The following is a 13908-nucleotide window of genomic DNA, read 5'->3' as shown; positions in this document are numbered from 1 at the left end:
CCTCTTGCCCCCATCATCCGCCCAGGTCGGGACCAGCCCCAGCCTGATACCCAAGGCTCCAACGGGCCCCTGCCCTCTCCCCACTCGGCCCTGGGCCACAGCCAGGCTGGTCTGGGCCCTGACGTGACCTCATCCTTCTGTGCTGCCCCCACCTGCGGTGCCCCCACCGCCCTCCCCTCCAGGAAGTCCCCACTGTTCTCAGAGCATCTGAGTGGCCCCAGGGAGGGTCATTTATCTGCACTCAAGGGTCCCAGCTTCCTCCAGTGCCAGCCCATGGGCAGGGCCTGGGGTCAGCAGTGAAGGGCTAACTGGCCTCAGCAGGCCCAGAGCTGACCCTAAACCGTACACAGCGGCCGTTCCCTCCAGGGAACAGTGAGCTGAGGGCGGCCTTGCGTGGTCTGCCCCTTCAGTCCCCACAGGCCTTCTGGGGCACAGCTGCCAGCGTGGGGCTCCCAGGAGGGCGGGGGTCAGGGACCACAAACACAGACCGCATCTGCCCGGCCCCCCCGCCCCTCTGTTGTCCATCTGGTGGTGACGGGAGCCAGGCAGGCTGAGCAAGAACCAACAGCACACGTCCCACCCGGCTCCTCAGCCCGGCGGGAGCAGTCACACCCTGGAGACCCCAAAGGCCATGCATCGGGGCTGCTTCCTTTTCCCCAGAGAGCCAGCTGTCACCCAGTAGCCCTCACCCAGCAGCATCCACCTCCACCCCGCCTGACCCTGCACAGCCAGGGCAGCACCAGGACCAGCACCACGAGGCAGACTCTGCCTCTCTCACCTTTGCCCCATCCCCAGAGAACTGACCTCAAGGGTCACACACCCCCAAAAACGGTCACGCAGCCACCACTGACCTTCCCGTGGCCTGACCCAGTCCCCCACCTCTTCAATCCCATCCCGTTCTCTCTGCTCCAGCCCCAGGGAGACGGAAAGGGCTGTTGACACCTGAGTCCTGCCCATGGCCCAGGGGTAGTGCTGCCTCTGGGTCAACCTGCTCTGGGTGCCAAGATGCCCTGGGGTGGGGGCCTGGGCCACGCGGGGGTTAGCTCTCCCTCTGCCAGGGTAAACCAACTGGGGGCCCACCCCACCAGCTCCAGCTCCTGTTCTGGTTCAGGGGGCTGAGGCCCATGTGTGAGCCATGTCTGCCTGCGTCTGAGTCAGTCAATACGTATTTATTGAGTGCTGCCTTCCCGTGTGCTCGGGTCTACACATGGGAAACGGTGTGCCCGTGGGAGGCAGTGGCCACGCCCGAGCGTACGCCCAGCATGTGCCATGTGGGGCCAGTTCCCACGGTCTGCCTGGGAACCCTGGCACCACCGCTTCCACAAGGCCATGCGGGGACTTTGGGGAAAATTGGGAATTCCCACCCCTCGCTCTTGACCCTGGGAGGGGGTCGAGCAGGCCCAGGGCAGCAGGCCTGGGCAGGGGGACCGCAGCCCAGGCTCAAGGCTTCTCCCTGAGGCCGGAGCAAACTCGGGCTCCACTTGGCCTTCTGTACTGAGTTCATCCTTCGCCAGGGACACTGGTCACTTAGGGCAGAGGGCGTCAGCCCCTCCCCTGTCTGAGTGGGTGTCTGCGTGTGTCTGCCTCCTGTGCACACAGGTGTGTGTGTCAGTGTGTGTGTCAGGGCGTGAGGCCCACAGCCAGAGGCTCTGCGGGCTGGTGATGGGCCGTCTGGCACCCTGTACGTGTTGATGGTAAACATCATCCTGGGGGGACGCCCTGGCGGGAAGGAGTGACCCCAGCCCAGCGTCCAGTGCCTGGGTCACGTGAGGGCAGGGTGGAGGCGCCTGTAGACGGCGCCCAGCTTCTCCTGCAGCACGGCGAAGGCCGGCCGCTCCTCGGGGCTGCCCCTCCAGCAGTCCAGCATGAGCAGGTAGACCTCGGCGGGGCAGGCGGCCGGGCGCGGCAGGCGGTACCCTCGCATGATCTGCTGCAGCGTCTCGTGGTTGCTCATGCCTGAGGAGGGGGCCGAGGACAGGGGCTGCCTTGCTTCTGCCTGGGGGTCACCATGGAGACCTACCCCCAGCCCTTGGCCAGACCCTGCCAAGCTTTGAGGCCTCTTGCCCTCCCTTCCAGGGTCAGTGACCCCCAGGGGAAGGTGTGCCTCCTCCCTGGGGCTGCCTCGTGGCCCACCTTTGTAGGGACACTGGCCATAGGCAAAGACCTCATACAGCAGGACTCCGAAGGACCAGACGTCCGATTTCTGGGAAAAGACGCGGTAGTTGGCCGCCTCGGGCGCCGTCCACTTGACGGGGATCTTGGAGCCGCTGCTTGGGGAGTAGATGTCGTCCTGGGCGAGGGGAGACCAGGGTGGGGTAGACGGAGTGGCACCCTCCCCCCCCAGCCGCTCTGCCACCCTGCAGGGTCAGCAGCCAGCACCGACCTTGAGCAGCCGAGCCAGGCCAAAGTCGGCCACCTTGCAGGTCAGATCATCGCCCACAAGCACGTTTCTGGCGGCCAGGTCCCGATGCACGATGCGCCGCTCCTCCAGGTAGCTCATGCCCTCGGCCACCTGGCGGGCAAAGCTCAGCAGGAGGGGCGGGCTCAGGGCCTGGCCCTCAGGGCCTGCAGGGCGAGACCGACAGGGGCAAGTGTCTGCACCCGTCACATCCTTCTCTGCCTCAGTTTCCTCCTCCCTAAGGTGGGGGAGCACGGCAGCACCCGCCAAGGCTGTGTGGGCTCAGTGCCAGCTGCTCCCTAACCCAGCCTAGCCCCCAGCGGAGACCAGGGACAGGGAACGGCCAAAGCAGAGAGGGGCACAGGCTGGGCTGGGTCCACACTGACCTTGTTCGGGCCTGGGGACCAGCCCTCCCCACCTGCACTCTGCCCAGCCTGGAACCGCAAAGACCTGACTGTCCCTCCACAAGGCCCAGGCCTGACGCAGACCCGGGGCCCCGAACCTCCTGCTGGCCAGAGCCCACCACAGCCCTCTGGGCCTGGACAATCGAGCACCCCACAAAAAAGCCTGGTGCACCGTCACAGGCCCATGCGGGGGAGGGGGCGGGTGTCATCGTCACCCATGGGCCCAGGGGTCGTGGCTGCGGCAGGGGTGGACACTCACTGCCCAGGAAGGCCTGAAGGTTGCCCTTGCGCATGAGCTCGGTGACGATGTACACGGGCTCGGAGGCGGAGCACACCGCGTGCAGCCGGATGAGACGCTCATGCCTCAGGCTCTTGAGCGTCTGGATCTCCTTGGCGAGGTCTTCGAGCTTCATGTCGGCTGCAGAAGAGGGCACGGCTCCAGGGCCCGCCCACTCCACCTGCCTGCCCACCGGCGCTGCCCCCAGGCCTTGAGGTGTCAGAGGGAGGGACCTGCAGGGGGGGCAGGCCCTCACCCACCTGACTTGATGACCTTGACCGCCACGGGCACGGAGCTGAGCCACACGCCTTCCCACACCTCCCCGAAGTAGCCTTCGCCCAGCTTCCTCCGCAGGGTGAACTCGGAGCGCGGCCTCTCCCACTCGTCCTGGCTCCGGGGCTTCTGCAGGGGTAGGGGCACTCAGTGCCTCTGCCTGTTGCTCCCCGGGCAGAGCGGACAGTTTCTCCTGGGGGTACCAGGCCTCGGGCACCTCCGCCCCAGCGCACACTCAACACCAGCCCTGCCTGGGGCAAAGGGAGCCAGGCGCTGACCTCGGAGGCCTGGCCCCAGTTGCTTCCCCACCTAAGTGGCTGCTTGGCTGGAGGCGGACATCCGTCCACAAACACTCATTACCGCCCCCCCTGGGCTGTCATTAAGAGACCAGAGGAACCAGATCACTGCCCCAACCCCTCGGCAGGACTGCTCATCAGGGACAGCCATGGGGATCCTGTGGCTCCAGCCCAGGTGCGGTATCGTCCGGATCAGTGTCTCCTCCCACAGCTTCCGCTGCTGTGGGCACCTTCCACAGATGCCTCCCCAGACTCGCCCCTGCCCTCCTTGCTGCACCCCTGCAGAGCTGGACATGGTGGTGGGGGTGTGATCCTACGAATCTCATCTCCCTCCACCCTGGGAATCCCCAGAGATGAGATATAAGAGCAGATCCAACCCTGGGGCAGGGCCCCAACCAGAGTGAGGAGGATTCACTGGGACCCCGGGTGCTCCCAGGCCTTATCAGACGCCCCAGCAGCACCCAGAGTCAGGCCCAGGCCGGCTGCCCTGCTCGCCCCCCTGGACATGTGTTGGGCAGTGTCTGAGGCCCAGCGAGGGGCAGCCTGGCAGGTGGCAGGGCAGGGGTGGGCCCACCTGGGGCATGCAGGGCTGCAGCAGCGGGTTCTGGATCAGCGTCCAGTTGGCCTTGTAGTAGGCGAGCAGCTCCTCCAGACTGGGGAAGAGCCGGCCCTTCTGCAGGTAGAGGCCACCGTCTGCCGCCGTGGAGATGCGGTAGTGGTGGACTTTGGCCTGGGCCCGGACTGGGAGGACACAGAGATGGAGGCTGCGTCTTGGCTGCAGCCTGCCCTGGATCCTCCGACCACCCCAACCAGATCACCCCCACAACTCTCCGGGGGCCCTGTGGGCCCTGAGATGACCAGAGCTGCATGGAGAAAGAAGGAGCGTGGGCAGCTGCAGGCCAGAGGGGCAGTGAGAGGGGCCCTGGGTGGGCCTCTGCCGACAGTGTGCAGAGAGCACACAGTAGGCACTCAATAGATACTTGGTGAACGAATGAGTCAGTGACTAAGTAAATGAATAAAAAGGGAGCAGTGAATGATGAATGAGCAGTGGTGAATGAGCGAGTGAACATGTGGACAAATGAGTGAATGGGTGAATAAATGAAGGAGTGAGTGAGTGAATACATGAATGAGTGAGTGAGTGAACACATGGATGAATGAGTGAAGGGGTGAATAAATGGGTGAGTGAACACATGAATGAATGGGTGAAGGGGTGAATAAATGAATGAGGGAGTGAACACGGGGATGAATGAATGGGTGAAGGGGTGAATAAATGGGTGAGTGAGCACATGGATGAATGGGTGAAAGGGTGAATAAATGGGTGAGTGAGGGAGAGAGCAAACAGTGGGTGACCTGTGTGGGTGCCTTCAAGCCCGAGGTGGGGCTGGGCACGGGAGGGGCTGGACTGCCTGAGGAGCTACCAGGTCAAGGGTGTTCCAGCCTGGCAGGGGCTGGGCAAGGTGCCTCGTGTGGGGACAGGGGTGCGAGGGTCCCCCGGTACCTGACAGCGAGTAGTCCCCGCGGCTGCTCTCGCTGGGCCGAACAAGGAAGGCCCCCGGCGCGTTGGCCGGGGACAGGAGCAGCTGCCGGGCCTCGGTTCGGCTGATGCCGCTGAAGTACCAGCTGCAAAGGGCAGGCACGGCGGTCACCACGCAGGCCCAGCCCTGAGTGATCACTGCCCCCACACCAGTCAGGGCCCAGAGGCCTGGTCCGTGCAGGGAGCGAGGCTGAGCCCTGACCATCCCACCATCTCTCAGGGAGAGGTGGCACCAGGAGCCCCATGCTGGGGCCCCAGCCCAAGGTCTGCACCTGCCTGGCCTCCAGCGCTCAGCCTCTGCAGTCATCGGGATGAACAGGGGGACTGTGTGGGCCGGCACAGAGCTGACACAGCCACCAGCAGTGACCTGTGTCAGGGGAGACTGTCCACTCTCCTCAGCCATGGGCTCTCCACTAGCCCTGCTCATACCGTGACCGCCAGCCGCAGCCATGAGCTAACAACTAGCCCTGGCCACAGGCTGAACCCACCAAACTCAAGCCTGCTGAGCCCCTGCCGGGGGTGGGGGTCCACCGGGAACCAGGGGGCCTTGATGAGCTGCCCCAGGAGTGCGGGCTGGGGTGGCATGGAGGACCATGGAAGCCACCTGGCCAGGCACGGCCCATATGCCTTGGGAGGTTGGCAAGTGGAAGTGAGAGAAATAGGCCTCTGTCCTGGAGATGCCGGGAAGACCCCAGAGGAGGCAGCCTGAGCTAGGCAGGGCAGGAGGTCAGGAGAGGCTGGGGGGAAGCTGGGGGAGGCTCAAAGCATCGGGTGTCCGCCTCTGAGGGGCCCTGCCCAGCACAGGCCAGCCCGAGCCTCCCCGCCCTCTGCCTGTACAGATGTGCTCACTCCATGAAGCCAAACAGGCTGAGGTCACTCCAAACACCACAGTGGCAGGGGCTCCCAGACACCCACTCCGCAGTCTGCGTAGAATTCCCAGACACCAGGAGCCCACACACCTGAGTGTGCCAGGCAGGCAGGGCCCATCTGGGGCTCCCCCATCCGACACCCATCCGGGTCGGCCATCCACCTGAGTCACGCCAGGTGTGGTTCCCCGGCTGCAGATTCTTGGAAGGAAAACGGAAAAGCTCCCAGCCCCACCCTCTTGCCTGTGTCTGTTCCCCAAGGCCTGGGGAGGGGAACCCCACACCTGAGTCAGCTTCCCACCCTGGAGCCTCCCGCTTCCTGGAGCTTCTGAGGACCTGGTGGCAGAAGGCCTGCCCCCCACGGGGAGCCACAGCTGCCCAGGGACAGTCCTGGGAGCACAGCCCCTCATTCACCCTGAGGGGGGAGCACAGGGATCTGGGGGCCGAGGGGTCGGCTCTCAGGCCACCTGGGGGCACAGGATCAGCAGGGATCCTAGAGGACCCCAAGCATGACTCACAGTGAGGCAACACAAGGTGGGGGTGCCCCGAAAAGAGGGATGTGGGCAAAGCTGCACCATCCTGGGCAGGTGGGTGTTGCTGGAGCCTGGGGCATGGGCAGGGCGGGGCAGGAGGGGGCAGAGACAGGCCTGAGCCCACCCTGGGGAGCTATGGGAAGGGGGCTAGGAACAACACGGCCAGAGCCAGCGTGGGGCTGGGCTGGGGCTGGAGGGAGCAAAAAGCCAGAGACAGGAAGCAGTGAGGTGATGGGCAGAGGCCTGAGAAACGTCAGGTGAAGCCTGCAGACACACGGGGCAGGGTCAAGGACACGTGGACGTGGGTCCCCCGAGACAAGACCAGGTTGGGCAGCAGACGACGAACTCGTTTTGGGGACACGTTGGTTTGGGAGCGGGAGGCGCAGCCCCGTGAGGCTGCCGGGCTGCACCCACTGAGGGCCTCCTGAGTCTGTCACCTGTGAAGGGGCCGCAGGGGACCCTCCCAGGGCAGCAGGGCTGTGTGGGACCAGGAGAAGCAGAGGCTGCCCCACCCTCTGCCCTCCCCTGGAGCCCCACATCAGGGCCTGGTAGGCTTAGCCCCTGTGCACACCCTGGGCTTCAGGGATGTTCTCAGGGTCTCTCCCTGGGGTGTGGGGCAGTGGGCAAGATAAGATTGGATGGGGCTGTCAGCAGTTTGTGAGCAGAGACCTCACGGTTGGGGTTGAGGAGCCTTCCCCCACCCAGTGGTCTGGTCCCAGGGACAGCTGGCCAGGTGTCTGGGGCTAATGACACCGTGAGTGCAGTCAGCCCTTTCATCCCCAGCCCAGGCAAATAGTCATTAGCTCTTCCTCACAGCAGCACCTCCCCTCCCCCAGGAGCCCTGCCAGCCGCCTCCAGGAGCTGCTCACAGAGTCTCTCCTCCACACCTGGGGTGACTGTGGGGCCCCTCCCCATCAGAATGGCTGCTTAGTCCTGCCCACTGCTCCCAGCAGGTTGGGCATGCGCTGGGGGCCTGGAGTCCCCTCGGAAGACATCTTCCTGCGACCCAGGCTTCCCCTACCATGTGCAAATCCCCCAGGAGACCCTGGAAGTGCCAAGGGGCCCCCAGGAGGCTGGAGGTGACCTAGGTGAAGCTGAGACCTTCACCTGGTCATGCTGGTCTGCAGAGGACACACCCAGGGCCCAGGCCTGGCCCAGCCGGGTGCAGGACCAGGAGCCCGCACCAGGGTGAGGTCTGGGCAGCTGGGCTGGGCAGCTGGGCCGGGCAGCTGGGCCTGGCTTTTCTGGACCTGCTCACCAACCAGCTTCTAGTCTATTCTCACCCAGCACACCACCTCTGTGCATGATGGGGCTGCGAGGAGGCATCTCTGCCCCCAAGGGTCCCCAGCCAGTGCCCCATCCCTCTAGACACTGGAGACTGCAAAGGCTACAACATCCTGGCTGACCCACTGCATTCAAGGGAAAGACAGGAAGGGGCCACTCCAAGGTTTGAGTCAAAGGCTTGAGGCCGTATGCCATGTCCACTGCTGTACGGCAAGGCCCTGCTCCGAACTGGCACACAGCTGTGTGAGGAGGCTACCCTGTCCTGGACCAAGAGATCACCCCCTCCAAGAAGCCCTCTGGGAAAGCCCCCACCCTGTCTTCTTCCCTCTGTGACTGCAGACTGGCCTGCAAACGGCCAGGTGTCCCTGTCAGCCACTCCCTGCCTGTGGACTGCCCGAGCCCTAGGGGTCTCGGGCACTCTGGGGGGAATGGGTGGGCTCCCCCACCTGTATCCACTCCCCAAACAAGGCTCTTTTGGAGCAATCCCAAAAGCCAGGGCCCTGTCTGCCCCATACCTGGCCCAGTGCAGGGGGGAGAGGGGCTGTGTGACTGTGGATGGGTGAGAGCGGCAGGTGAACACACCTCTCTGACCCAGCTTATCACCCCTTCCACCCCCCAGTCATGACTTCACCCCCTCACAGCACAAGAGGACATCTGGATGGCCTCTCAACTCACTCATGTCCGCACTGGGAGCCCAGGAGGACAGGGCCGTGTCTGCCCCACCCGGAACTGCATCTGGGATCCTAGCCCCCTACCCAGAAGCAGTGACCACTCAGCACACATTATGGAAGGAGAGACCCCCGGAATGTTCAACGCCAGGGCTGAATCCCTGTGTGAGAGCAGGGGGCCTGGCTGCCAGACAGGATCCCAGAGTGACCAACAGGCGGGTGCCGGGCCAGTGGCATGCATTCACACAGTGCAGCTGAGCTGCCCCTGGACCAGACCGCTCCTGCCGGAGTCTTAGCGGCTTTCCTTCTTAGCAGTATCGGGGCACAGAGTGCCTAGTGTCCCCGCACCACAGCTGTGTGCTCCCTCAGGGCTGCAGGCAGGGTCTGGGGGAGTGGCCCCGGGGATGAACAGATGCGCGACCCAACGGTCCTGGACGTGCCATCCCCAGACTCAGTCCTGCGCTGATTCCCGCCTCCCCAGGGCGGTGTACTCACGGCTGGTCTGAGAGCGTCTTAGGGGTGGCCCTGGCCACGTAGGTGATGGGCACCAGCCCGGCGCTGGGCGGGCCGGAGAGCCTGCGGGCAAAGATATAGTCGCCCTCCTCCTTGAGGGCGTAGAGGCTGTCCCCGCGGCTGACGCTCAGCTCATCAGCGCACCGCGCCGTGAAGTCGTACAGCGCCCTGAAGAGCCGCGCGCGCGCCGGGGGGCTGCGGGGCTCCGCGGCGGGGGTCTGCTGCTCGGCGTCCGCGCCAGGGTCCAGGAACCGGGGCATGCCGTCGTCCAGCGCGCCCGCCGGCCAGATCTTGTCCCAGAAGGAGGACAGGAAGGTCAGCTGCTTCCTGAGAAAGGGCTCCATGCTCCCGGGGCGTCGGGCCGCGGGCGACGGGGCGCATGGGGCCCTGTAGGGGAGGGGCCGCAGCGGCGGGGCTCGGACGTCCGACGAGGGAGAAACTGGAAGGGCCGGTGGGACGGCGAACCGGGAGCCTCGCAGAGCGGCGTCCCTGCTGGCGGGAGTTGGGGGACAGGCCACCGAACACGGGCGGGGATGCAGACTAGGTGGGGCGCAAGGTGGCCCTCCAGCCCCCCGCCACACACGGCAGTTCCTCTCCTCGACCTCTAGGGCGTCTAGTGGGCAGGACTTGTCCCGACCGCTCAGAGCCGGGCCGGGGCCTGGGGGGCCGGCCGCGGGAGGGCCGTGGGGGGCGTGGCCTCCGGACGGGGCAGCCCCTCCCTCCCTCCGTCCGTCTCCCCGCCCAGGCGCAGGCCGGAGGGGCGTGGCCCCGCCAGGCAGCAAGGGTGGCGACGGGAGAAGGGGTGGCGCGCTGGCGCCCCGCACGCCCGCCAGGCCCTGAGCCCCGCCCTCAGAGAAGTGGGCTCCATGAGGGGCACGAGCACCGTCGCCCGGCAGTGAGCTGGGTTTGTGTGGAAACTGCCTGCTTCTTCCAACGGTGGCCAAATCTGTCAACATCACACGAACGCTGCGCAGCGCAGAGCCAGACACGCCGGCTGGCAGCCTCTGCAGCGAGGGCTCCGAGCCCGTGGGGGCCGCCGGGGGCAGCACAGCCCCCACCGCTGCCTGTGCGACTTCGGCCGCCTGAGGCAAGCGGGAGGCTGGCGGCGATTGCGGGGGGCTCAGCGAGCACAGGGAGTGCTGGACAGATGCGCCGACGACGAAGTGATATGATTTCTGGGCCACTGGGGCCAGGGACACCCAACAGCCACCTCAGGGAGGACGCGGCGCTGACATCAGACCCCCGGCTCAGGGATATGAACCGGGTGCCAGTGGCAGGGAAGGGGCGGCGAGACCGGCCCAGGGCGACCCCTCCTTGTTCTCTCCCTGGACAGCGCCAGGCCCCCCTGACACTGAAGCAAACGCTGCCGGCTGCCCAGCTCGCCTCTGCTTCCGGCTGGGTGGGGAGAGCAAACTGCAGCCCCCCTCGTTCTGGGCGGGGCCCTGGGGCAGGGTCTGCTGGTGGGTGGGACCCCAGACCAGGCAGCCTGCAGTCTCTTTCTCCCCCAGCTGGCTTCCCCCAGCCCAGCCCCCTTAGCACCTTTATTGAGCCCACATCCTTTCAGGACAGCCGCAGACATCCTTTCAGGACAGCCGCAGACCTCCTTCCAGACCCCACACTGGCTCAACGCCCGAATATTCGGGTTCTGGTTCAACAGGCCCGACCAACAGGTGTGCTGACTGTCCACCGGTGGGAAGCCACACGCCCATCCACCTGCCCTAGAGCTGCAGCAGGTCACTTCTCTGAAACGCACCCCGGGGCTTCCTGGGGCACACACCCGCGTACACCGCCCGTACGATTTACAAACTGTAATGTGGCAACGATACACATCGGGTGTCTCTTGGAGGAACACAGGGAGCTGAGCAGCTCTCTGGGGCCCCCATAGCCTGGAGGGAGCAGGGCCCCCAGGGGCAGGCTGCATGGAATTGAGACTCACCCTGTTGGGAGGCAGTATTGCGCAGAAGATATTTACAAATACATGAGGGGAGGCCCTGGAAGGGCCCTGAGGCTTCCACACCACCTCCTGCTCCTCCCGTGTGTGTAAGTCTGGGCTTTTGCACACCAGTTTCCTTACATCCTCAAAACCTACGCAGCTTCTCCTAGGAAGCAGGCTAGGCATCTCCGACCCACACGGCCACAAAGAGGCCTCCTTGGAGTGTGGCAGGGTCCCACTTGTGTGGACCACCCTCAGGGCCAAGCACTCAGAGCACTGGACGCAGGTTCCTCCTGGACACTCTTGGTCCCTCAAAGCCACAGGGTCTCGGTCTCTGGGACTCAGCACATTCCCTCTGGCAGTCAGGGCAGGCAGGGAGGGACCCTCCTTGGTCCCCCGGACTGGCCCCCAGGCCTCCTGTCAGCCTAAAGAAAAGCCCAGAGAGTGAATCAGTGGACAGAGCACAGAGGGCTGCCCACCCTGCCACTGCTACAGACAAAGACCCCGGCCAGGCGGGGTCTTCCTCCTCCTCCAGATGAGGAAACAGAGTTCTGTCTATCGCTCCTCGCGGTCACAGGAGGGACATTTTCTAGCAGGAACCTGTGCTGGGCAGTGGGGACCCAGGTCACAAAGAACGCCTGGCCCATCTCCGGGTGACCAGGACAGAGAGTCCAAAGAAGGCCCCAGAGGGAGAGATGCTCCTCCTCATCTGCCCAGTGCAGAAGGCTCTGCAGGGAGCACCCCACACTCGGCCACCGCCCTGCCTGGGCCCTCCTCTGTCCCCCTCCACCCCACAAACCCCCAGGTCACCTCTCCTCATTCAACTTTCCCCTGTTGTCCTTGCACCGCACACACCTGGTGTTGGTTACTGGGGGCAGCAAGAGCTGGTTTTGTCCCTCCAGTCGTCGGCTCTCTGAGTCCTCGGCCCCTGCAGGCCCAGCTGCCTGCACTGTGATTCATGTTTCCTTGACCTGCAGGATCTGGCCCACACTGTCCCCTTCTTCACCTCATCCACCTGACACACCAGCTTCCAGCCACGTGACTCTTGCCCCGCCCCCAGGACAGCCCCTCCTCTGACTTTGCCACTCACCACTATTAGCCTCACCTCCTCCATGGGCCCTAGGCACTGAGTCCATGCTGGAGGGTGTGGGGGTGGGGGGAAATGTTCCAGGGTGTGTGAGTGAGGGGGAGGACCCCCGGAGAAGGACAGCTCTGGATGGGGTCTGTCCACTTAAAAAGCAAATTTGCCTGTTATTTTATCTCAGAATGTGTTTATTCAGAAATAGCCAAAAGAATTGCAATTCAGGATGCCCACGATACAGTGAACCATAAGCAAATCCCGAAAAGAAAAGAGGCAGCTGCTTTTATAGAGAAAGGGGGAGAGGGAGGGGCTGTTCTGAAGGAAAGTCCATTGGGAGAGAGTGACAGATCAGGGCAGCAATGGCTTCTCATTGGCTGAGCTGCAGCCTGTCTGATGGGCTGGGCTGCAGCCTGTCTGATTGGCTGAGCTGCAGCATATCTGATTGGCTGAGCTGCAGCGTTTCTCATTGGCTGAGCTGCAGCATGTCTGATTAGCTGAGCTGCAGCACTTCTCATTGGTTGGGCTGCAGCATGTCTGATTGGCTGAGCTGTGGCGTTTCTCATTGGCTGAGCTGCGGCGTTTCTCATTGGCTGGGCTGTGGCGTTTCTCATTGGCTGGGCTGCGGCATGTCTGATTGGCTGAGCTGCGGCATTTCTCATTGGCTGAGCTGCATTGTGTCTGATTGGCTGGGCTGTTGCCGGGTGGGGAGAGAAATCTTCCTTCCAGTAAAGTAGTTGTACTTCCTGTTGGAGATCAAGTCTGTCTGCTGTTTGGAGTAATTGAGGACAAGAGAGGGGTGAGAGCTCCCCCTGCAGGCCTCCCCCACTCCGACTTAGTCCAGGTTTCTTTCTTAACTTCCACAGGTCAGATGACGGAGTTGGACTCCTGCTCTCAGGCTCACTGGCCATATGCCCTCGGGAAGGTGCTGACCGCATCTGCCTGGATCTCCCGGCTGTCAGAGCACTGAGCCTGCAGGGGCACAGTGAGGCTTTGGGCCAGGTCGCCTGGGCCAAGGAGGGGGCTTCCCAGGCATTCAGGCTGAGGCTGGCAGCCCGGCACCACCACCCCTGGGGTCATGTGTCTGGAGGGCACAGTTTGGGGGCTCCATGGTCGTGGGGCACCCCCTGCCCCACGGCTGTGACCTCACGACCAGCAGGCTCACCAGCCTCAGGGCGCAGCACCGCTGGGCCCACTAGGGGACAGCACAGCCTGGTGGTTGCAGACAGGATCGGACAAGACAGAAAACAGAACGTCACGGCGATGTTAGCACTAAGTCGGGAAGGCCTGTAGCGGAGCTCGCACACCCCGACACTGCGGTCAACTGCCCCAAACAGTGGGGCGTCAATTACAGACCCGGACAGGAAGAGAGACCTTGTACTTCCAAACGGGAAGCGCTTGCAGGGGGAAAAAGCTCTCCTTCTTGCCCAGCAACAAGTGCGGCCAATAGGAAATGCTGCAGCTCAGCCAATCAGACATGCTGCAGCTCAGCCAATCAGACATGCCACAGCTCAGCCAGTGGGAAATGCTGCAGCTCAGCCAATCAGACACGCCACAGCTCAGCCAATGGGAAATGCTGCAGCTCAGCCAATGAGAAGCTGCCGGGCTGTCATCACCTGAATTTTTCGTTTCCTCCAGTGAGCTTCCATTTTTTCCTTGCTGCTGACTTCCTTTCCTTGTCCCGCCCTTCTTACTAGAGAAGGCTTCCATGTCGTGTAACCCCTGGAGCATCTCTGCTTGCAAGATGAGATGCCGGCTGATTCATAAAGCTGATTAGATCTTCGAATTTAGTCCATTAATTTTTTTTTTTTCTGAGGATGATTGGCACAGGGCTAACTTCTGTGCCCATCT

At 63.6% G+C, this 13908-nt stretch overlaps 1 protein-coding gene across 2 annotated transcripts; it reads right to left on the bottom strand.

Annotated features, from left to right (window-relative positions):
- Window positions 1-1153: 1153 nt before the first annotated feature.
- On the bottom strand, window positions 1154-9684 carry SRMS (src-related kinase lacking C-terminal regulatory tyrosine and N-terminal myristylation sites). Of its 2 annotated transcripts, XM_004430190.3 has the most exons (8): window positions 9029-9684; window positions 5147-5268; window positions 4223-4389; window positions 3340-3481; window positions 3062-3220; window positions 2384-2565; window positions 2134-2290; window positions 1154-1956 (listed from the first exon to the last, which is right to left on the bottom strand). In XM_004430190.3, the coding sequence occupies exons 1-8, from the start codon at window positions 9388-9390 to the stop codon at window positions 1763-1765; spliced, it is 1485 nt and encodes a 494-aa protein (XP_004430247.2). In that variant the 5' UTR covers window positions 9391-9684; the 3' UTR covers window positions 1154-1762. The 2 variants fall into 2 exon arrangements, with proteins under 2 accessions (XP_004430247.2, XP_087301096.1); XM_087444970.1 differs by lacking the exon at window positions 3062-3220.
- Window positions 9685-13908: the final 4224 nt, after the last annotated feature.

The sequence above is a fragment of the Ceratotherium simum genome, chromosome 21 (assembly GCF_057802395.1).
Source record: "Ceratotherium simum simum isolate JZ-2026a chromosome 21, ASM5780239v1, whole genome shotgun sequence".
Classification (NCBI taxonomy): domain Eukaryota; kingdom Metazoa; phylum Chordata; class Mammalia; order Perissodactyla; family Rhinocerotidae; genus Ceratotherium; species Ceratotherium simum.
Note: the sequence above shows the minus strand (reverse complement) of the source record. Positions and strands in the feature narration are given on the sequence as shown.

Bases quoted from the DNA above. Each gene is read 5' to 3' on its own strand.
- SRMS (XM_004430190.3), bottom strand. From the start codon at position 9,390: ATGGAGCCCTTTCTCAGGAAGCAGCTGACCTTCCTGTCCTCCTTCTGG. The intron at 3,482-4,222 runs GTGGGCCCACCC...CTACCCCTGCAG, and splicing joins TGCAGCCCTGCATGCCCCAG to AAGCCCCGGAGCCAGGACGA. The intron at 2,291-2,383 runs GTCGGTGCTGGC...CCCCTCGCCCAG, and splicing joins GCCTGGCTCGGCTGCTCAAG to GACGACATCTACTCCCCAAG.